General features: G+C 45.4%; 1 protein-coding gene across 1 annotated transcript; it reads left to right on the plus strand.

Annotated features, from left to right (window-relative positions):
• Window positions 1-1,783: 1,783 nt before the first annotated feature.
• On the plus strand, window positions 1,784-9,061 carry LOC130485683 (zinc finger protein 501-like). Its single transcript, XM_056858936.1, has 4 exons — window positions 1,784-2,615; window positions 4,347-4,482; window positions 7,935-7,984; window positions 9,056-9,061. The coding sequence occupies exons 1-4, from the start codon at window positions 1,794-1,796 to the stop codon at window positions 9,059-9,061; spliced, it is 1,014 nt and encodes a 337-aa protein (XP_056714914.1). The 5' UTR covers window positions 1,784-1,793.
• Window positions 9,062-24,118: the final 15,057 nt, after the last annotated feature.

Here is a 24,118-nt window from a genome sequence, read left to right on the forward strand (position 1 = left end):
TTGGCAGGTGGGAAGGGGGGCACGTCAAGCCAAAGTGTGCAAGCGGATGCTGTTTTTCAGCACTGTCCAGACAAAATATCTTCCACCCCCCAACACAAACACACTTGTATATTTATGAGAAAGAGTTAAAATACCTAGGGAGCCAGAGTTGTGTAGTGGTTACAGTGTGAGAACAACGTTCAAATCTCTGCTCTCACACAGAAACTCACTTGGTGACTTTGGGCCAGTCACATACGTTCTCAGCCTGACCCACCTCACAGGGTTGTTCTGAGGATAAAATGGAGGAGAAAAGAACGATATAAGCTGCTTTGGATCCTCACTGTGGAGAAAAGTAGGGTATAAATGCAGTAAATAAATGAGAGCCAGTGTGGTGTAGTGGTTAAAGTGTCGGACTAGAATCTGAGAAACCTGGGTTTGAATCCTCACTCTGCCATGGAAATGTGCTGGGTGACCCTGGGCTACTCACACACTCTCAGCCTTGACCCTGGCAAGTATTTGGATGGGAATTACCAGGGTTGTGATGTGGAGGCAGGCTAAGGGAAACCACCTCTGAATGTCTCTTGCCTAGTAAACCCTACAGGGTTGCCATAATTTAGCTGTGACTTGACAGCAAAATAAATAAATAAATAAATAATAAAAGTCAATAAACAAAACTAGATTAAATAAAATAGGAAATAAATCAGAAATAAGTAGATAAAACCTTGTTTTTGCTACTTCTGCTGACACAGAGTGGGGGTGAGACAAGCTTTAGCAAGAAAGGCTGGCTTAGAATCTCAGGATATTTTTGCAGTTAGGCATCCAAAGCTTTTCTTATACTTTTTTCCTTTTCTCCTCAGAGGGAGCTCTGATTCCTAATCCCAATCTCATCTCTTTGTGCAAAGAAGGGGAACCTCTGTTTACCCAGGGCTCTGAAAGAGGAAAGAGATCTAGAGGTAGACGTTTGAGTGGTTGACTGCTATATCGCAGTATTGGTTTATTGATTTTAAATATTTCTCTCCTTTCCCCGTGGCTCACAGTGGCTTACAAACTGAGATTTAAAATGTAAACTCCCCAAATAAACCTGTTCCCCCCTTAAAAATGCCTGCAATGGACACCCCATTATAAACCCTAAGGAATAAAATATCCTTGAAGCATCACCTCTAGAAATGGCTTCCCCCCTTCTCAGGCAGCCCATTCCATAGTGGGGGGAGCCATGATAGAAAAAGCACAGACTGCTGTTGATGTTAGGCAGACTGCTGTAAGTAGGGTTTCCAGGCCATGCCTGGCACCAACAGAAGTTTGAGGGTTGGGGGACATGGGGGGTGGTGCATTGTAGCACAATGAAATGATGGTGGGGAGCTCTAGGAATTTTCAAAAACTCTGTAGTAAAACTATAGACTTTCCATTGATTCCTAGAGCTACCCATCATTACTTCTGAGTTTTCCTGCTGAAATGATAAACATGTTTTTAATGTCTGGTGTGATCAGTCTGTCTAATTCTCAGTTGTTTATAAAAGAATGAATCAAAATGATATGTATTATGGTTTGTCCATCACAGTAGCTAATTGGGACAATTTCTTAATTTCAGGCTCAATTTCTCCTTCTGTTTCTTACCAGTTGTTTTTTTCTGCCTTTGTCCTAGCAGGAGACAGATGGGCAATTGGGCATCAGGGAGACCCATTGGGGACATTGTTGGAGACAGCCAGATGTAAGGAAGAAGCAGGGCACAGAAGGAAAAATGAAGTGAAACAGAAGACCAGGAATGCACCTGCTCCTCACCGTAGCAGCTGCAAAGACATCCCAATCCAAGGAAAAATGTCCACAAGGAATGAAAAGACTAAGTGCCCTGTATGTGAGAAATGCTTCACACGGAAATCCAGCCTCAATCTTCACTGGACAATCCACACAGGGGAGAAGCCTTTTAAATGCTCCGAGTGTGGGATGAGCTTCAGACGAAAGGATAAACTGATTAGACACCAGGGAATCCATACGGGAGAGAAACCGTATGCTTGCCTGGAATGCAGAAAGAGCTTCAGAGACAGAATAAATCTTATCTCCCATCTAAGAATCCACACAGGGGAGAAACCATATGAATGCCTGGAATGTGGGGAAAACTTCACATGGAGAAAAACACTGATTTACCATCAAAGAATCCACACAGGGGAGGAGCCACATAAATGCCTGGAGTGTGGAAAGAGCTGCAGTACAGGATGGGACCTTGCAAGGCATCAGAGAGTCCACACAGGAGATAAACCATTTAAATGCCTGGTGTGTGGGAAGACCTTCACTCGTAATACAAACCTTATAGCGCATAAAAAAATGCACACAGGGGAACAACTCTATAAATGCTTCGATTGCGGAAAGAGTTTTTGTCAAGGCCCTGCCCTTACCAGACATCAGAGAATCCACACAGGGGAGAAACCATATAAATGTTCAGAGTGCGGAAAAAGCTTCAACCTGAGCACGACCCTTACCAGACATCAGAGAATCCACACGGGGGAGAAACCGTATCAGTGCTCAGAGTGTGGAATGAGCTTCACTTGGAGCTCAACCCTAAGTTCACATCAAAGAATCCACACAGGGGAAGAAAGCATATCAGTGTCCAGAGTGCGGAAAGATTTTCAGCAAGAGGAACAGGCAAACTTCCCATCAGAGAACACACAAAGAGGAGAATCCATGACTCCTAGAAATTACAAGAATATCGGGTGGAGAACAGATCTTTCCATCAAAGAATTCACACAAAAGCTTATGAATACAACTTGAAATGTCTACAAAATTATGGAGAACCTCACCACTTACTTAAAAAAAAAGTATCATAGAAATCATATTACTTTAAAAACAAGATGTTAAAAGCTCTTTCATACATCAGGTTCTTTATTTGCCAAAGTAAGCACTTCAAAATACTCTTAGGATCTCTCTTATCACCCTGTAAACCACCCTGACTTTATGTTGCAACTTAATGTGATTTTGGGGGAAGGAGTTCCTTAAAATTCATAATTGGAAGCAATCTTGAATATGTCTTTGGCATTCCACAGTGTTGCATTGTTCTCTCTGTGTTTGAAAGTTGTTTAACTTGGAACATTTGTAAAGATCTCCTGACAATGAATGATCTTGAAGGGTACTGAGTCCTGGAGCATCTTAGAGACCAACAAGATTTCCAGGGTATGTATAAGCTTGCAAAAGTCAACGCTCCCTTCGACAGATAACACAGAAGGGATCTTTGACTCTCAAAAGCTTCTACTCTGGAAATCTTGTTGGTCTCTAAGGTGCTACTGGATTCAAATCTAACTGTTCTACTGCAGACCAAGACGGCTACCCACCTGAAACTATCTTGAAAGGTGTATCTTTGCTATTGCATTGCAAGAGAGAAACTAGGAGTTTCAGAAATTCTGTTGAACGGTGCACCCAGATGATGTAGGTGGTATTCAGTTACTTGTCACATTCTCATTAGTGGCGATTTAGTGGTAGTTTTGAAGAAGTCTGTAAAAATGAAGGGTGCTGGTATTCCCAGTCTGTTCTACACATGAACTCATAAAGCTGTTTTATGTTGAGTCAGACTCTTGGTCTATCAAAATGAGTCTTTTCTACTTTGACTGGCAGTCACTTTCCAGGATCTCTGCTGGAGGTCTTTCAGATTGCCTGTTAGATCATCCTTTCCAGTGGAGATGCCGGGGATTGAACCTGGGGCCTTCTGCATGCCAAGCAGATACTGCAAATATGAGTCACAGCCCCTCTCTCAGGTGGGTGGACAGTTGTTTAATGTCTGTGTTAGCCGCTTTGAGCCATGATTTCAGATAGAAAGGCCTGCCAGCCCTCTGTGACTCCAGCTACAAACCTACACGGGCGAGATGCTTACCCAAAGGTGTCAATTTTTAGTCTGCTTTACATAGCCCGGGTGGAACTGGGTAACAATCAGTGGGTTTATTTCAGTGGCTCCTTTCCACTAAGTAGCAGTTCTTCCTGCAACAGAAAGACTTTTCCTCCAGTGGAGAAAGTCTCCTCACTTAGTGAAAGTAAATTATTGGATCCTACCTTTGTGTGTGTGACATGTTTCTTAGGTCCCTGAAGAAATTTGGAATCTTAATATAAAGGCCCTACCTGAGTCTGGCAGATGCTAGTCATAGGAACATCAGAAGACCCCTGCTGGATCAGACCAGTGGTCCATCTAGTCCAGCATACAGTGGCCAACCAGTTAATCTTGGGGGCCAGCAACAGGGCATAGAGGCCAAGGCCTTCCCCTGATGTTGCCTCCTGGCACTAGTATTCAGAAGATAACTGTCTCTGAACATGGAGGCTCCCTTTAGTCACCATGACTAATAGCCACTGATAGACCTTTCCTCCATAAATCTGTCTAATCCCCTTTTACAGCCACCTATGCCTGTGGCCATGTCAGCAGGAAATGCTGTGTACCCTCCCACCATGCTCAAGCTGAGAGAGGAGGAAGTGTCCTTCACACCGGTCCACCTCCACCTCTCTCCTGACCCTGCTCCTTGGAACCTGGAGAGTAAGAGCCAACATGTCCTCCTCAGCCACTTTCCCTCTGCCCTACAAAGACCTTGGCTGATCCTTAGGCCTGCTCTTTTGGTGGCTCCACCCCTCTGGTACTCTTCAGTTAAAAGCCAGGCACCTAAAGGATAGTAAGGTTGGCACCACTCAAACCTCAAGGGGAAGGACATTCCAATGGTGAGGTGCCACCACCGATAAAGCCCTGTCTCTGGTTACCACCTGCCTCAGCTCTGGAGGCGGGGGCACGGAGATCAGGGTTTGGGAAAGAGGATTTTACGCATGTGTATATCGGACCCCTTTGGGGGAATTTCCCTGCCTTTAAAAACCTGCTCCTTGAATTTAATTTCCCTGTAAAATGTACAAATTGGTATACAATCATCTGTTTCTACTATCTTATAAAAACTGTTGCCAAGACAGATCTGGCATGTGGTCCCTGAGAGGAGTCCTGGAAAGCAGGCCCAACCCTGCAAGCTGTTATGTGGTAGATGTTATTTATTTTGACCCAAGTTGTTTATTTTGACTCAAGTGGCTGACATCCTTCTCTTCTCCTTTTTACCCTCCTTTTACCTGTGAGGTAGGTTGTTGAGAGTGTATGGGTTGAGAGTGCATGGGTTGCCTAGGGTGATTCAGTGATCTTCCATGGCAGAATGGGGGGATTCGAACTTGGGTCTCGCAGATCCTACTTTGACTCGCCAAGAGTGAAAGAGTTAAAGCCAAAGAATCTGGTGGGGGGATTCGAACCTGGGTCTCGCAGATCCTACTTCGGCTCGCCAAGGATCAATTAAACAGTTAAAGCCAAAGAATCTGGATGACTGGAAAGGCTTCTTTCTGCAAAACCCCTTCCCAGGGGCCTTTGACCCCCCTCCCCAAAGATCTGGGTGTTTTCCAAGTGCATTTCGGTGAAGAGGAGTCCCAGAGTGATAGGGAAGAGTTAGGGGGAAATGCAAGGCAGGAAAAGGAGGAGGAAGTGGGGAAAGCTGTTCCAGTTGGGGAGGTGCTCAGCCATGAACGAAGTAGGGGGGAAACATCCATGGAGGCAGTTTGGGAGGAAGAGCCTGGGCTCACTAAAAAAGAGGCATGGCTTGTAAAGGTACTATGGTTGCTAATCTCCAGGTGGGACCTGGAGCTGTCCCAGAATTACAGCTGATTTCTAGGGGACAGAAATCAGTTCCCCTTCCCCTGGAGAAAACAGCTGCTTTGGAAGGTGGACTCTGCTGCGTTATGCACTAAACCCCATCCTCTCCAGGATCCCCTCCCGAATTTCCAGGAATTTTCCTAGGCCACAGCTGGCCAGCCTAACTGCCAACCTCCAAGTGGGGCCTTGAGATCTCCCAAAATTGCAACTGATCTCCAGACTAGACTCATCATTTCCCCGGGAGAAAGTGGCTGCTTTAGAAGGTGGACTCTATGGCATTATATACCACTGAGGTCTCTCCCCTCTCCAAACTCTGCCCTCCCCAAGTGCCACCCTCTCCAGGAATTTCCCAGCGTGGAGTTGGCAATTCTAGCAAGCTGTTCATCTAAGTTTCTTCTGGAAGTTTCTTCCAGAAGAAACTTCCAGAAGAAACTTTCGGAAGAAACTTAGATGAGCAGCTTGCTAGAATTGCCATCAGGGAGTTTTTCTCACCCACTCTACAAAGTCAGGATGTCTATACAGCATCCATTCCCTAGGCGGCTTAACTGAAGCCCGTGCCTTTGGACTTCGGAGGAATTGAAATTAGTTTAATCCGCCTTCTATGAGTCCGGGTTTTATTTATTTATTTACTTTATTTCTATCCCTACCTTATCCCCTTTGGGGACCCAAAGCGGCTGATATGCCAGAAAACTGGATCACACAGAGAACAAAATCAAGACAATCTGTTATTGGGATCTTCGCTTTTTGTACTCCCTGGAGCTAACAGCCCATGTTAGTGATGATTCCCTCCTTTAGATTAGTTTAAACTGTATATTGGAGTGACAAAAATATTTTCTGGCAGGGCATGAGCTTTCGTGAGCCAGCTGCGGCTCACGAAAGCTCATACCCTGCCAGAAAATATTTTTGTCAATCCTATATACAGTTTAAACAGATACCTGAAGAAGTGAGCTGTGGCTCACGAAAGCTCATACCCTGCCAGAAAATATTTTTGTTAGTCTTTAAGGTGCTACTGGACTCTTGCTCTTTTCTACTACTGCAGACAGACTAACACGGCCACCCACTGTGTATATAGGACTGTCATTTGGGTGTCATTTTTAAATTGGTTAGCTTTTAAGATTTCTATCCATTTTTTTGGTATTGATAAATTGTAAATTTACGCTGTTGTTAGCCGCTCATGCTGGGAAAGGGCGGGGTAGAACTAGAAAAACAAAAAACATACCTAATAAACAATGCGGTATACGGGGGGGGGGGGCTGCTTACACTTTTCAGTGGCAATGATAATAAGGAACAAAATCCATGTATCTTTTATTGGGGCCAACCAAAATGCCATAAAACATAGTGCAAGTTTTCCAGCTCAACAGGACTCCTGATCTTTTTTTTTTAATTTATTTTCTTATTAAGTCACATACAATTTCAATATTGTCATCTTCAGAGTTACATAAAACAAAACAGTTTCAAACTAATCAGCCTAATCAAAATGGACTTTTTCTGACTTCTCTTCTCTATCAAATTAATATCTATATAATCCCCTCTGTATTTGTTTTCTAATTCGTTACAATTCATTGCATCATTTCATCCTATGGGCTTTAATTGTTAAATACTTCATCCTTTCATCATTAATCAGTTGAATTATCAGGACTCCTGATCAGACCGCACAAGAACCCAGTTCCCTTTAGGAAAACTGGTTCCCAACCAGGGGTCCGTGGACCCCCAGGGGCCCGCGAGAGCTAAATTAAGGTCCGGGAAACAAAGTTATAAACCCCTAATTTTCAATTAAAAGTTCTCTATTATAAAATATATATATTCAAATATTATTCTAAGCTTAATGTTTAATCATAACAGTTATGATTAAAGTTTATTTTCAAATTCTCTGAATTTTTGTTTTGGACCTTGGGGTCCCTGCACCGAACAAAAAAGTCCTAGGGGTCCCTGGTCAAAAAAAGGTTGGGCACCACTGCTTTAGGAAAACTGGCCTTCCTGCAGTATTCTCCCCCCAAGACCCCCTCTCCAAGACCCCTCTATAAAAAAAGCTCTCTTTTTGCGCCTTCCAAGGTGATGAACCCCCAGTTGCAAAGACGGATTCAAAAGTCTCCCTCCAGGGAAATCAACCCGAGCATCACCCCGAAGGCTTCCTTCTGCCCATTGCAGGAGCGGGGAGCAAGTTTTGCAGACGCGTTGCATTGAAGCTTTGCAGAAGAGCTGGCGTGCACGAGACTTCGCGCTGCGAGAGCGGGAGGAAAACTGGGACCGCCTCTTCCTTCCTTCCAAAAAAATATATATGTTGCTTTGTGTTTTTTAATGGTGTGTGGCTGCAGCTCAGGTTTGCAGCGCGAGAACTTTGCAGTGCAAAGGCGAATGGGTGCGGGTAAGTGAAGAGGGGATGCGGGACGGAGGGAGGGATTCTCCACGAGGAGGAGGAGGAGGAGGAGGAGGAAGAAATCCCTTGGTGGAGGGGAAAAAAAAATGAATGAAGATAGTAACGCATGCGCATAGATTTGCACGCAGCAGCCTTCGACATACAATCTGCCTATAGTAGTGGAAAAGAGCAAGAGTCCAGTAGCAACCTTAAAGACTAACAGAAATATTTTCTGGCAGGGGATGAGCTTTCGTGAGCCACAGCTCACTTCTTCAATACAATATCTGCATTTGTATCTGAAGAAGTGAGCTGTGGCTCACGAAAGCTCATCCCCTGCCAGAAAATATTTTTGTTAGTCTTCAGGGTGCTACTGGACTCTTGCTCTTTTCTACTACTGCAGACAGACTAACACGGCTGTGTGTGTGTGCTAAGTGCCGTCAAGTCGCTTCCGACTCATGGCGACCCCATGAATGGAAGTCCTCCAAAATGCCCTATCTTTGACCGCCCGGCTCAGATCCTGCAAACTGAAGGCCGTGGCTTCCCACTGTGAATAATCTGCCTATATCGAGAACTGGGACAGCGATCAGATTTGTTTTCCTTTTTTCGTTGCAGTGTCTTTGGGGCGATGCAGAGTATGGGATTGGAGGGAGCCCCATAAGCAGGTGGATTAGTTGCTTGACATTGAAATCGCAAGCACATGTTGTGGGGGTTACCGCACCTCGTATTCCCAGCGAAGTATTAAGAGTTTGAAAAAGTTGTAAAAAACATCCGAAGCCTATAGACGCTCTACTTTTAGAGCACCCTGGTAACTGAAGGGAAGGTCTAGATTAAAACAACCATAGATTCCAGAGAGTCTTAGGAGGCTGTGCGGGGTACCCTCAGCAATGAAAAAGCGGCTTGTCAGTTTCCCACCCTGCCCTATGTCTAATGGTGAAGATAAAGAGGGGATGGGAGAGCCACCTAGATGATGACACTATGACGGAAAACATTCTGGGCCATTTGGCCTGTGATGCGAGATGGTTCCTTTTTTGTGTGTGCGTGTTCAATGATGTAGCTGTCCTCCCCTTTTTATTTTTCCAGGAATGATGCTTTCAGGTTGTGGACTGCCTGCTTTGGATCACTAGTTTAGTGTGCAAATGCCAAACGCTGTACTGAAAAACAAGTGTTTTCGTGGGGGCAGTCTGTGTACTGTGCCCGTTGTCAACGTTTGTTCTTCTGCTGTGAACGTTCGGGAGTGTGTATCTCTGAGCTGCCTGGGGGAACGGGGCTGCGGAGGAACTGAGAATCTCACGGCACACTCTCCAGGGCCCAGCTATGCTGGAGGAATGGCCATATCAACAGATAAAAACAGAGGCACCTGATCCGGAGGACGCCCAAACAGGAGACGGGCCTTGCATTGTTGAAGCTGGGAGTATCGGGGAATTCCTTCAGATGCACCATGGGGATGAGCAGTCAAGGGTGGAATCATACTGGACTTGGGAAGCCCAGTGGCAAGAGTTCTTGAGGAAACTAGAGTCCTCCCACTCGGGCTGGGGAGCCCCGCAGCTGCCAGGAGAGCCTTCCCCATGGGACGACGCCAAGGCCCTTCTGGCCTCCTTTGAGCAAGTGGCCGAAGCCTGCGGGTGGCCCAAAGAGGAGTGGGTGTCCCGGCTCTTGCCAGCCCTCAGCGGAGAAGCTGAGCAGGCCTTCAACAAGCTGGAGGCCAGAGACCGGGCAGATTACAGGAAGGTAAAGGTGGCCATCTTGCGAGGAGCCGCTATGAGGTCGGAGAAGCGCCGCCAACACTTCCGACGTTTCTGCTACCAGCAGTCCGAGGGGCCGCGAGGGGCTTACAGACGGCTCCAGAAACTTTGCCATCAGTGGCTCAGGGTGGAGAAATGCTCCAAGGCCCAGATCCTGGAGCTGCTGATCCTGGAGCAGCTGCTGAGCGTCCTGCCACTAGACATCCAGAAGTGGGTCAGGGAACGTGGCCCTGAGACCTGTGCCCAAGCGGTGATCCTGGCCGAGGTTTTCCTGCAGAGGCAAGAAGAGGCTGCGAGATGGAAGCTGCAGGTAAGGGTGGATCAGTCTCAAAATCAGTCATCTTTATTTTTAAATTTTTTTTTAAAATTACAAACATAGAAGAAAAACAATGGTGGCAAGTCTACACGTAAGCATCAAAGGTTTCCAAATATCTAAAAATATGTCCATACGCAGTTGTTGTTTATATGCCATACATGAGGTGGGCATTCATCTCTCCAGTGTTACAAGCCGCTCTGAGCTTGGCCTTGGCCAGGAAAGGGTGGCCTATAGATCTAAATAAATAACTACATAATATATAAGTCTTTTAGCAACAGTAAGGGCATGGAGGGTTGACCATCCATCAGCCTCTAGGAGTCAGGCCAATAGTTTTAAAGTACACAAGTATCCTCAAAGATCGATTAATACTCTAATACAAAATTGATATGGGTAATGATTTCCTCCCACGGCCGAATGATTGGACACGCCCCAAACTTATCTTTAAGAAATGCATGATGTTAGAATGCCAGCAGTTAGACGCTTTACCCTGTCCTTTACTAAAAAGGCGCTGTGGTGTCCAGTATGTCCTAAACATTTATTTTTTTTTGCTAAATACTTCATAGTTTGAGATCCATAGAAACAACAAGTATGTTTGGGGCCATATCCCATTTCTTGACACAGGGGACATTGCCTACTCTTGGCATTACAGTCCCATTTGAGGGAGGTGCTGGGTTATGAACAAGGCGGAAGAGAGGGGTTCTTTCCATGCTGGCAGTTGTGATGTCTTGGCAGCCTTTAAAAATGGCTCCCAATAGCATTTTGCCATTTTCATTAGACACGCAAGAAGTGTGTCTGCCTGAACCATAAATAGGGTTGCCAGGTTCCTCTTTGCAACTGGCGGGAGGTTTTTGGGGCGGAGCCTGAGGAGGGCAGCTGTCTCCATTATAAGGCTGCCCAACATTTTCTGATTGGCCCTATGGCAGCCATTTTATGGCTGGTACCTGCCATTTGTTAGGAAAAGCTAGGAAAAGTTGAGGGCAGCAGAAAAAGAGGAAGACCCTACAAGAGATGGATTGACTCAATAAAGGAAGCCACAACCTTCAGTTTGCAAGATCTGAGCAAGGCTGTCAAAGATAGGACATTTTGGAGGACTTTCATTCATAGGGTCGCCATGAGTCGGAAGCGACTTGACGGGACTTAACACACACACACACCTGCCATTTGTACACAAAACACCCAAAGTGCCTGCAGACACGGCAAGGTTGGGGACTCCTGCTCTTAGTGCTAACTCTGAAAAGTTCTAACCATGAAAAGCTTCACCTGCCCATTTCCACACATTCAGCCTTCATTCAAGGGACAGGAGGTTTTCCTCAAGGCCTGTTCACAACCCTTTTCCATCACCTATTTGGAAAAAGGTGCCTCCATTATAAGGGGACACTTGAATTGGAACTGGCCAACATTTTCTGATTGGCCCCATGGCCCAATGGCCCAATGGAACCCGCCAGTTGTGGGAGGAATGGCAGCATGGTATAGCTCGATCTCATCAGATCTCGAAAGCTAAACAGGGTCAGCCCTGGTTAGTATTTGGACAGGAGACCACCAAGGAATACCAGGGTTGCTATGCAGAGGAAGGCACTGGCAAACCACGCCTGTTTGTCTTTTGCCTTGAAAACCTCATAAGGGGTTGCCATAAGTTGGCTGCGACTTGAAGGCACTTTACACACACACATTCACACACACACACACAAACACCACTTGTATGCAAAATACCAAAAGCGCCCGCAGACATGGCAAGGTTGGGTGCTCCTACTCTTAGTGCTAACCCTGAAGAGCGGTTTCATTGTTCTTTCAGGAGCCAACACCACTTGTGAATTGCCCAGAGGCTGAGCAGACTCCACCTGACACTGGGAAGAAGCCTCTGGGCCAGGATGTGAAGGAAGAGGTTGATGACATAGATGTGAATTTTCAGGGTAAGGAATTCCTGTTCCTCGATTCCTCAGTGCTTGGAAGTCTCTGAGGTGGCTGCTTCTCTCCTGGCTGACAGCTACATTGGATATATTTAAAGAAAACCCATTTGTGCTGGAATCCCAAGTACTGCCAGTATGAGGTTTGTTACAAATCTCCTTAAATTCTGTGTCCAGCATGTTGTAGTGGTTAAGAGCAGTGGACTCTAATCTGGTGAACAGGGTTAGTTTTGCCACTCCTCTACATGAAGCCTGCCGGGTGACCTTGGGCTAGTCACAGTTCTCTCAGGACTCTCTCAGCCCCACCTACCTCACAAAGTGTCTGTTGTGGGGAGAGGAAGGGAAGGCAGTTGTAAGTCGGGTTGAGCCTCCTTAAAGGTAGAGAAAATTGGGGTATAAAAACCAACTCTTCTTCTTCTCTTCTTCCATGTGAGATTTCTGGTTCATGCTTTTTGGGATATAGCCATTTCTCTGTCACAGAGGTTTAAAATTGCCCATGTTTTGTTTCAGAATCTACCAGTTTTAAAAGGAACAAAAAAATTTCAACAGTGGAAAAAAGAACTGGTTAGATTTATTTGGGGTCATAACAGACATAGAACTGCCTATAGAAATTTGACGGATAATAAAGAAAGAGGTGGTATGACATTTCCGGATCTAAGATACTATTATGAAGCAGCCTGCTTTGACTGGTTAAAAGATTGGATTATTTAGGAAATTCTAGATTGTTGGATTTGGAGGGTGCTAATTTAAGATATGGGTGGCACGCATACTTATGGTATGACAAAGATAAAATAAACAAAGACTTTAATCATCATATTATAAGAGTTAGTCTACAACAAGTGTGGAAAAGATATAGAAGAGGTTTTGAATCTAAAACTCCGGGCTGGCTCTGCCCTTTAGAAGCGATTACAAGAAGAAAACCAAACATGGATCAAGATAGCAAGACATATAGGAAATATATACAAAAAGATAAAGTACAATGGAAACTAAAAAATAAGGAAGAGTGTGGAATAACAAACTGGTTCAAATGTTATCAACTAAATGATGTCTTCAAAAAAGATCAAATATTAGGATTTGCAGATTAAAAAACAAAGCTAGAAAAGATATTAGATACGGGAAACAAAGGACAAATTTCTAGGTTGTACCAACTAATATTAGAATATAATTCAGAAGAGGAAAGAGTTCAAACGGGCAAGAGATCTGGGTCATAATATAGAAATGGAAGAATGGGAAAGACTCTGGACGCAAGAATATAAATTTACAATAGCCAGTAGCATAAAAGAAAATATGTATAAAATGTTTTATAGAGGATACACCACTCCTGTATTAGTGGCAAAGATGGATAATACAATTTCAGATAAATGTTGGAGATGTAAAGAGACGAAAGGTACCTTCTATCATGCCTGGTGGACGTGCGGAAAAAATATTTTTTTTTGGAAAAGTGTTATTACGGAAATGGGGAATCTGATACAGAGTAAGATAAAGAAGAAACCAGAAACTTGTTTACTAGGTTTATTCCTGAAAGATATTAAAAAGGAAGATAAAGCAGTCGATTTTACAAAAATGATGAGGGGGTTGTAAGCAAAATAAATAAATACAGGGTAAGTTAAGTTAAAGTATAAATCTTAGAGATTAATCAACAGGAGTCGTTCATGGGTGAAGGGGGGTGATGGGAGATGGAGGGTTACAAAGTGAAGGTAATGGGTAAACTGAGTATTACTATTTTCCTTCTTTTTTTTTGTTGTAATAATGAAATAATGTAATCCATCTTCTATGAAAACAATAAAAAAAATTTTTAAAAAATTGCCCATAAGGCTTGGTGGCAAAGTTCCGCCTTTGTTTTTAAAAAACAAAAACAAAGGAGAAAAGCCCATCATGTGCCGTTAAGTTGTGAAGGTGTTTTTCCAGCGTGCTCCCAGCCAAGCTGGCCTTCTCCTGTTATCTATCTAGTGGTCAGTGCAAACTCTTGTGTTAGGATTCGTTTCTCATTCTTTCCAGCAGGTCCCAGGCAAGGGAACGAGAGTGAAAGGGGAAATAATCAACCGGAAAGTCCCATGCAAGCTCTGCCCCAACAGACAACACAAGAGGACATTTCCCAGGATCAGGAACAGGCAGGAGCTGCTAAGTACCAACACCAACCAAAGAGAAGGCGAAGAAACCGCTGTAGGAACCAAAAACGTGCATCTGTTTCTTGTCTACAGAATGAGAAGGCTGTCAATGAAACCCCACACCAGCAGAAACCAAATACACAGCCGGAGTCCACAGAAGTGCTCAGAGTAGATTCAGGCCATCTTATATGTGACCAAAGTCTACTTCAGTGTACTGAGAAAGGCCTTGGTCACAGAGACCCCCTTGTGAGGAACCAGCAGATCCCACCAGGGAATGGCCTGCATAAATGCTGTTCCTGCAGTAAAACCTTCAGTCAGAGGTCTCAGCTCGTTCTCCATGAAAGGATACACATGGAGATACTCTATCAATGCTCCCACTGCCCCAAAGCCTTCAGCCAGCACTGTCAGCGGGTTGCACACGAGAGAACCCACACTGGACGGAATTCGTACAAATGCTCTTTCTGTGGGATCAGCTTCAGCCGGAACTGGCTTCTTGTCCTGCATGAAAGATCCCACGCTGACCGGAAACCCTACAAGTGCTTGTACTGTGGGAAGAGCTTCAACTGGAAGTCACAGTTCATCACCCACGAGAGATCCCACATCAGGGAGAAACGGGGGAACGGCGAAAAGCCGTATAAATGCTCAATCTGCGAACAGTCGTTCACCCATCACTGGCTCCACGCAATGCACGAAGGGACACACACTGGCAAGAAACCCTTCGAGTGTGTGCGGTGTGGGAAAAGATTCTATTCGGATACGGGCCTCATTAACCATGAACGGATTCATGCATCAGAGATGAAAACAACCTGAATAATCCAGGAGTCTTCATATGCCAGTTGCACCTTATTGTGGAATTTACAGTACATAATACCTGTAGTCTTACCCTTTGGGAGAAGATTCTGTGAGAATATGTTTACTGTGAGACAGAAAAGAACCCATAGGGGAGAAAAACTGTTCAAAATCTTCTGCACGGAAATTAGTCATTTAGTGGACCCCTTGGGAGTTAGAAAGTGTGTAAGTTTTAATCATGGGTTATTTTAATTTAATTGAATTTAGATTTTTGTTTTATTTCCCATGCAAAAAGAATTGTGTGGATTTCATGGTGTAGAATAATAGCCAGAATTAAGAAATCTTGCGGATGGTCAACATCAGCCTTGATCTCCAGTTTGTTGATTTTTATTTTTTCCGATATTGATATTCTGTGCCCCCCCTGCAAGATACAGCCTTAAGAAAATGCACTCACTACATCCTTCTGTTTAAAATTTAAAGGGGAATAAAGTAATGAGCTTTTTTTGAATTCGTATTGATAATATTGTAAGGATTATGACCAATAGGAAGTGGATCCATCCAGCCAAAACATACCAAAGACTAAAAAAACCAAATGAGGCAATGCCACCTCCTTCCTGTGGTAGCACAGTGAAGGAATTGCTTTTTATATGAGGTGCTGGAGAATAATGAAGCTAGATTTATTCAGGTTCCTTGTTGTTTCCCTTGTTAGATGCAGTTTCTGAGGACTAATGGCCTCACACAGACAGAGATCAAGTTTTCTGCATGCAGATTATTTTTATTTTATGGAGGAACACTCAATCATATGAACTCCTTGTAAATCAGGAATTGGACAAGCTGTCTAAAGGTTTACAGGCCTGTAGCTACCATGGGACATATGAGGGAGTGCCATCTGAGAAATACGTCATGCCCCCTCATAATTATTAAAAAAGGTAAAGATAAAGGTCCCCTGTGCAAGCACCAGGTCATTCCTGACCCATGGGGTGACGTCACATCCCGACGTTTACCAGGAAGACTGTGTTTACGGGATGATTTGCCAGTGCCTTCCCCAGTCATCTTCCCTTTACCCCCAGCAAGCTGGGTACTCATTTTACTGACCTTGGAAGGGCGGAAGGCTGAGTCGACCTTGAGCCGGCTACCTGAAACCGACTTCCATCGGAATCGAACTCAGGTCGTGAGCAGAGCTTGGACTGCAGTACTGCAGCTTACCCCCTTGCCACAGGGCTTCTCATAATTATTAGCTTTATTTAAAAAAAAATATCCCCTTCCTATCCAGATTAATTCTCATCCGCTGTGTGCTGGGCTCTTTGCTTCTTTTATTTTCAATTTCCACAGTGACAAGTAAGAAAGTTGGACAGAAAAACTGGTGTGGAGATTTATACCATTTTGGAGTTGCCTCTGTGACAGCCAGGTGCTTTCTCGGTTCCTCACCCTTACCCGTCACAGGGAATGCAACAAGTTATTGGTTATTTACAGCAAGGGATGGCAGAAGCTCTGCTTTAGAACAGTGACAATTTCACACACCCTCAGCTTAACACAAATGACAGGCAGAGAGAGGTGTGAAATAGGGTTAGATTGTGCCTTGGGATATTTGCCTCTGTCCCCTCATGAATCACTAACCCACTATTCCCCTAAGATAACACAGGTTACCTGCTGTATTCTTGCCTTGTCATTGGCTCCTCAGCCCTATGCACCTATACTATAGATGTCTGAGAACTTTTAACTACCTAATTGTTCTCCTGGTATTTTTTCCCTGTTTCTATGTTGTTTCCTCAAGGAGAGGACAGATTTTCCTTCCATGTAACTCTCCTCCACCCAGTTGGTTGATGCTGCTATCTGCCTACTCCCCCTGTAGGCTAGGAATTGCTATGTTACCTGGAGGGTGGAACTAGAGCAGGGGTGGGGAACCTTTTTTCCCGCCAATGGCCATTTGGATATTTATAACATCATTCGCTGGCCATACAAAATTATCAGCTTAAAAATTAGCTGACAAAGCCCCAAGCAGGCGGCTGCCCCAGCGCGGGCAAGTAGGCAGGTATCCAACCAGTGGCGCACTCGCCCACCTGGTGGCACAGGATGGTCTGTTGCACCAGCCGGGCGTAGCCGTCCAGCCGGAGTTGCTCCTGCTCCGCATGGTCGGGGTCGGATTCTACAGCCGGCTCCTGCTACCTCCGCCTGCAGGGATGAAATGAGGACACACAGGCTAAGAACTCCCCCCATTGCGCATTCTGGCCCTGCCCCCTTTAACCCCTCCACTGTCACCACTTCCACCCCCAGCCCTCTTGTAGTACAGAGGGAATACGTTTCTCCATGGCCCAGGTGGGAAAGGGTTAACACAGTTTCTTGGGCGGCCCTAGCAGCTCCATAGCTAAGGACTCTTCTGCAAGGCAGAAAAAAGGTTCCTGACGTTCCCCACCCCTGAACTAGAGGCTGCCCATCACAGCCTCCTGCGCAGTGAGATATTTGTCTCAGAAATAGGTGGGCCCAGGGGGAGGGGAGAGCAGAAAAAAGAATTCCTTGTTTAGTACAAGGTATTACCCTTTTATTGCAAGCCACTTTGCTGTAACTTGCCTGTGTGAAAGAATACGAGCATATGAGATGCGCAGAACGCCGTTCACTCACCAATGAATAACCACATTCAAGCCCCTTTCCTTTTTTTTTGCCGTCAAGTCACAGCTGACGTGTGTGTGTGTGTGTGTGTGTGTGTGTGTGTGTGTGTGTGTAAACTGCCATTAAATCGCATCCAACTCATGGTGACCCCTTATGGGGTTTTCAAGGCAAGAGACTAACAGAAGTGGTTTGCCATTGCCTTCCTCTGCATAGTGACCCTGGTATTCCTTGGTGGTCTCCTAACCAAATACTAACCAGGGCTGACCCTGCTTAGCTTCCGAGATCTAATGAGATCAGGCTATATACCATACTGCCTTCCCTCCCACAAGTGACTTATGGTGAATCCAAATACTTGCCAACGAGGCTGAGAGTATGTGACTGGCCCAAGGTCACCCAGCAAGTTTCCATGGCAGAGTGGGGATTCAAGCCTGAGTTTCCCAGATCCTAGTCCCACACCTTAACCACTACACCATGCTGGCACTCTTCAAGGCGGACTACAAAACCTTTGAAAAATTCACTCATTTTAGTAAGTAAGCTGCTGATTAGTTGCCAGTCACATCCAACTGATGGCAACCCCATACAGTTTTCAAGGCAAGAGACATTTAGAGGTGGTTTGCCATTGCCTGCCTCTGCGTAGTGACCCTGGACTTCCTTGGCGGCCTCCCATCCAAGTACTATCCAGGGCTGACTCTGCTTAGCTTTCTGAGTTCTGATGAGATCAGGTTAACCTGGGACATCCAGATCACACTAATTTAAATCCACAAAGGGTTTATTGTGGGATTATAAACCAATTGCTTTTCTCAGAAGGGCTGTGGCGTGCTGTATTACAGAACTGTGGCCCCTTCTAAGACTTCTATGCATGACTGCTCATGGGGACCACCAAATGTGTAAACTAGAGACAAGAGGCAATAACAGCTCAACTGTATTTTACATTGCATTGCAGAAAGTCTCTCTGCAGCTGGCTGTCCCTAGTAGTGTGTGGATTGAGTCCTAGTAGTACTCACGTTTAATGTGACATCACCAGGTTCCACCCCATGATATCAGGCCCCTCCCAGTGAATCCCAGGGTTTAGGGTGAGGGGGCCTTGGCAATCTCCCCCCCCACCCCCATGTATTTATGTCCCCTGTCTGGCTTCAGGCCTGCAGATGGCAATGCTGAATTGATTGAAGGTTTCCTGGATTTACCAGACAGCTAGATTCCCCCCCTTTAAAACATTTCCAGTATGATTGTCTCCAAAAAGCATAAGTGACAGATGCCATCTTAGCATGGCTGCTTTGGAGGGTGGACTCTATGGCAGGGGTCCCCAGTGTGGTGCCCATCGGTGCCATGGCATCTGTCGACACCCTTTCCGGTGCCCGCAAAGCTTTTGCCCAGCAAGGCATCTGATTGACTATTGGAGATTTGATTAGCTATGCAGATTTTTTTTAAAAAAAACAGTGCTTTGGCAGCAGCTGCCACCACAACACAAAGATCTGCGCAGTGTTACTGAAGTTAAGCTGTGGCACTAATTTTGCAGCTGCCTATGCCTTCTGTGGCAGCCATTTTGCGGGACCCATTTTTTGCTGCGCCCACCATGCCCTGTCCGACTTCCAGATGTGCCCACAGGCTCAAAAGGTTTGGGGACACCTGCTCCAGGGCATTATGCCCACTGAGGTCCCTCCCCAAACTTTGCTCTCCCTAGGCTCCACCCCCAAATCTCCAGGGATTTCCCAAGCACGAGTTGGCAACCGTAATTCCGCGCTCTCTTAACAGGCAACCCAAGCGCAGTACCGATTGCTCGGGCGACTCTCCAAAGTGCAATTGTGGCGCTGTTAAGTTTTGCAAAATGAACATGAATGGTTCTTGTAGGTTATCCGGGCTGTGTGACCGTGGTCTTGGTATTTTCTTTCCTGACGTTTCGCCAGCAGCTGTGGCAGGCATCTTCAGAGGAGTAACACTGAAGGACAGTGTCTCTCAGTGTCAAGTGTGTAGGAAGAGTAATATATAGTCAGAAAGCGGTTGGGTTTGAGCTGAATCATTGTCCTGCAAAAAGTATCAAAGGTAATGTGCTAATCATAGGACAATGTTACTCCTCTGAAGATGCCTGCCACAGCTGCTGGCGAAACGTCAGGAAAGAAAATACCAAGACCACGGTCACACAGCCCGGATAACCTACAAGAACCAATGAACTCTGACCATGAAAGCCTTCGACAATATTTTGAACATGAATGGTTAATCCGCCTCTTCCTTTTGTAAGACCGCCCTTTGCTGCTTTTTGAATTTTTTCCCTGCTGGGCTCGGCTGCATTTTTCAGTGCGAGAAACCTCCAAAGGCGAGTGGCTGCGGGTAAGCGAAGAAGGGTGCAGGGTTGCAGATCAGAGCGAGGGGTTTTTCGCACCTTGTGAATAGGATAAATGTTGCACCTCCAGAAAGCGCAAGAAGTACTGTCATGGTGGAGTAAATGCGTCAGCCTGCAACGTGCAATTTGCATTTATTGAGGACTGGAACCATGATCAAATTGGATTCCTTTTTTCGTTGCAGTATCATTGGGGATATGGGTCAATGCAGTGTGTCTCTTAAGCTTTTTTTGTGTGGGGGGGAGCCCCACAAGCATATGGCTTGGGTGCTTTGCAGTGCACTCCTTTGCAGAATTACTCCAGTCACATAAAAGGGATGATGGGAAAAAGCAAAGGTTCGGACAGATGAGCAAAGCAATGGAGGAGGCTGAATAATGAACATTAGCTGATAATCGGTACAAGGTTACATCTGATAAAAACAGGCTAAATTTCCAAATAGTCCCATAGTGCTATTAGGGGTCATAGTGAGTAAGGAAACCCAGTTACAGATAAAACAATGTATTATGAGATGGTGAGTGACCTTGCCAGTCTTTTTTGAGACAAATCTGAATGACTAGACCCAGGGCCACTGAAATGATTGGGACGGAAGTCTGGCTCTGAGGCAACACAACTTTGTGGCACTTTCAAAACTAGCAGGACTATCACATATTTAACCTGGCTGTTCTCCAGGAACCATGAAATTGTGTTTCTCCTATTTTACCCTCACAACTGCCCTGAGAGGTAGACCGAGAGTGTGTGTTATTGGCCCAATGTCACCTAGTGAGCATGACAAGCAGGGATTCGAACAGGCAGCCTGAACCTTACCTGGATATTCTACCATTATACCACATGGCCTGTCCTAATATTCAAGTTGCCAGATGCATGAGGTGTCTATCTCAACTGGCAGATACATGATTTTGAAATCCAGCTCTCCATGTTTATTCCAGGCAGATCTTATTCTTACAAAGCTTGGCAGTGCCCTGGGTTTCCAGATTGCTAAACAGTAGCTGTGGTTGGCCTTTTGTGGGTTTTTTAAATTATTATTCTGTACGGAAGACACCTCTTGGCTATTAGATGTAAGGAGAAATGCACATATACACAAAACAGTGGGGTCCAAAGTCCATGAAATGCAAGCATTAGCCTGTTACATTTCTGTGAAGATCCAAGAACGAAGTTCTGTGTCGTTAACACTTGTAGTGGGGAAACAGAGTGTGTCTTTTTCGTTTGCTGCAAACGGCATCACTGTAGGTAATTTTATTTATTTACATTATTTATAGTCTACCTTTCACACTGGGGCTCAGGGCAGATTTACACAGAAGAAGACCATACAGTCAACAGAGAGAGACCTCCAATAGCCGATGCAATAGGATGTAACGTGCAGAAATCTGGAAACCAGCCAGAGGCGAAGCACATCATAAGTATTAATTGTGACCAGTTAATTGAAAGCAGAAATTACATAGTAGGAAGTACTTAGAGCACTGGTTCCCAACCAGGGGTCCATGGACCCCCAGGGGTCCGCGAGAACTAAATTAAGGTCCGAGAAACAAAGTTATGAAGCCATAATAAATAAATATTTTCAATTAAAAGTTCTCTATTATAAAAATATATATTCAAATATGATTCTAAGTTTAATGTTTAACTAACAGTTATGATTAAGGTTTATTTTCAAATTCTCAGAATTTTTATTTTGAACCTTGGGGTCCCTGCACCGAACAAAAAAGTCCTAGTGGTCCCTGGTCAAAAAAAGGTTGGGAACCACTGACTTAGAGCAACGGATAGTACAACCTTTGCCCCAAGCTTCTTTCTGAACCACACTGTTACGGTGCAGCCCTACTTGTTGTGCAAAAAGCCCTCCTGAATAATTCAAATTGTGCTGTGGGACTGCCAACTGGGCTGCACTCTTCTAAACCCACTGACTTCAATGGACTCGGTGGAACTCTGCTTAAAATTGCAGTTAGTCTAGTACAAAACGGAAGATTTTCCTTACAGAGATTCCCGCGCTGCGCATTACAGAATTCTCCTTACAGAGATTCACGTGCTGCCCCTTTTCTTCATGCGCTGCTCAGCATGAGAAGTCCTTTTTTTCATGCACTCAGGTTCATAATTCACTAAGAGTGGTGATGCTTTCAAGAAGCCCCTTTTAGCAGAAAGGGAGAGGGGTATAGGAAATGTCCTTTCGGTCCAAGTGTGGGGTTTTCCTGTGGAATATAGGCCGTCTGTGAGAAATGAGTGTCAGACAGCAAGTCCGTTTCCAGTAGGCGGCAGCCACGGGAACTCTTTTGGGCTCTGCAGACGCCATTTAACAATCGGCAGCCAAAAGGAAAGGGGAGGACGGCTGCAGGAGAAGGTGAGTTGTGGGGAGGGGAGAGCATTTGGGCAAGAAACAGGAGCCCCCAGGGCCAGCAGCAAGAGCCCATGCATTATACAGAGAAGGTCCCATGCTCAATCCTGAGCATCTCTGGTTTTAATAAAGGGCTTCAAGTGGGAGGGTTAAGAGAGAATTCCCTGCCAGGGACCATGCTGGACAAAGGGTCTGATCCGGCCCTCTATGAAACAGCTTAGGGTTGCCAGCCGTGGGTGGGGAAATACCTGGAGATTTTGGGGGTGGAGCCTGGGGAGGGTGGGCTTTGGGGAGAGGAGGGTTCTCAGCAGGGCACAATGCTGCAGAGTCCCACCCTCCAAAGCATCCATTTTCTCCAGGGGAACTGGACTCTCTAGTCTGGAGATCAATAGCGGGAGATCTCCGAACCCCACCTGGAGATTGACAACTCTAAGACAGCTTCTTATGGGTTTCTGTGGGTAGAACTACTGGCACGTGGTAGTGAGGAAGGACAGTCAGAACCTCCTTTATTGCGCTTTTTAAAACAAATGAAAGAAAACACCCACAGCCTTTTCTGGCCACGCAATAAGGGTTTTCTGAATACGTTCTTGCTCCTTTCCTGAATAGAGTAATTCATCTGCATGTGGTTATTGCACACAGGAAGCTGGCAGAAGACAGAAAAATACGAAACAAAAGCAAAGAAACCCAGAAACAACAGGAAAAGAAGGAGAAGGCTTCTGAGTACCAAAAAAGGTCTCCTCTCTTTGCCACCTGATCTTTTGCTCAGGTTGAGGCTGTGATCCTCAGGCTGACCCGAAAGACAAGACGAGCCCTTCGTCTCACACCCAAGGGCTCATGTCTCCTGGCACCTCCAACAACCTTAGTACCCATGTGTGGAAAGGAGAACAAACTTCAAAAGATTTTATTCAGCTGCTGCTAGCAGTATCTTCCCCACCTCCTTACCTGCCTCTTAGAATACTGAAAGCTATACATGTGTTATGTGCCATCAAGTCACTTTTGACTTATGGCAACCCTATGAATTAATTACTTCCAGCATATCCAATCATTAACAGCCTTGCTCAGATCTTGCAAACTGAGGGCCTTTATTGAGTCAATCCATCTCTAGGTGGCTTTTCTCTTATCTTAATGCCTCCTGCTTTTCCTAGCATTATTGTCTTTTCCAGTGAGTCTTGTCTTTTCATTATATGGCCAACGTACTATGATTTCAATTTGGTCATTTTAGCTTCTATCAAGAAAGCTGTGGTGGGGGTGGAAAGAGCTGTCAAGTCATAGCTGACTTATGGCAACCCTTCAGGGTTTGCAAGGCGAGACAACCAGAGGTGATATGCCATTGCCTGCCTCTGCATAGCGACCTTGGGGTTCTTTGGTAGTCTCCCATCCAAATACAAACCAGGGCCAACCCTGCTTAGCTTCCAAGATCTGACAAGATCAGGCTAGCCTGGGCATACAGGTCAGGGCAAAGAAAGCTGTACCAAATGCTAAATATTATTATTCTATCAATGTGTGTTAGAAATTATTTCATTTCCCACTCTCTGGCAGAGCAATAGACAGCAACTGAATTGACGTTCAAATCTCTATACCTTCCCTACTTTCAGTTTCCCCCACAGGAAGGAGCCGCCACTCACAAGAAGCATCTTCTGGAAATGCTTGTGGGCACACTTCCTTGGCATTGCTAGTACGGGATACTGCAAGGCTAGCTGTGGCACCTTTTTGGAGGCACAATGATTTTTCCCGGCTATACAGAGAATGGCATGGATTTTTAGAGTCTCCTAGAAGGAGAGGCAAGACCAGTCCAAGCAGGAGAGATGCCTGAAGAGAAGGAGGCAACGACGTCCTTGGGAGTCCAGCTTTGGGCTGCTCTGGACCACCAGCAGCATCTCAAAATGGAGACGTGTGAGAAAGCATCAGGAGCAAAGGGTGTGAACCAGGTAGGGAGTCCCACTTGTGTCGTAGGAAATGTTGGCAGTCTGGATACCAGAGGGACAGTGGTCAACATCGCCATTCCTCCAGGTGCAGCTGTT

The sequence above is a fragment of the Euleptes europaea genome, chromosome 1 (genome assembly GCF_029931775.1).
Source record: "Euleptes europaea isolate rEulEur1 chromosome 1, rEulEur1.hap1, whole genome shotgun sequence".
NCBI lineage: Eukaryota > Metazoa > Chordata > Lepidosauria > Squamata > Sphaerodactylidae > Euleptes > Euleptes europaea.

What these genes read in the sequence shown, in the direction of transcription:
- LOC130485683 (XM_056858936.1), top strand. Translation starts at nt 1,794, where the DNA reads ATGTCCACAAGGAATGAAAAGACTAAGTGCCCTGTATGTGAGAAATGC. An exon ending in ATTTTCAGCAAGAGGAACAG is followed by an intron (nt 2,616 to 4,346) that starts GCAAACTTCCCA and finishes CCCCTTTTACAG; the next exon opens with CCACCTATGCCTGTGGCCAT. An exon ending in TGCTCCTTGGAACCTGGAGA is followed by an intron (nt 4,483 to 7,934) that starts GTAAGAGCCAAC and finishes GTGTGGCTGCAG; the next exon opens with CTCAGGTTTGCAGCGCGAGA.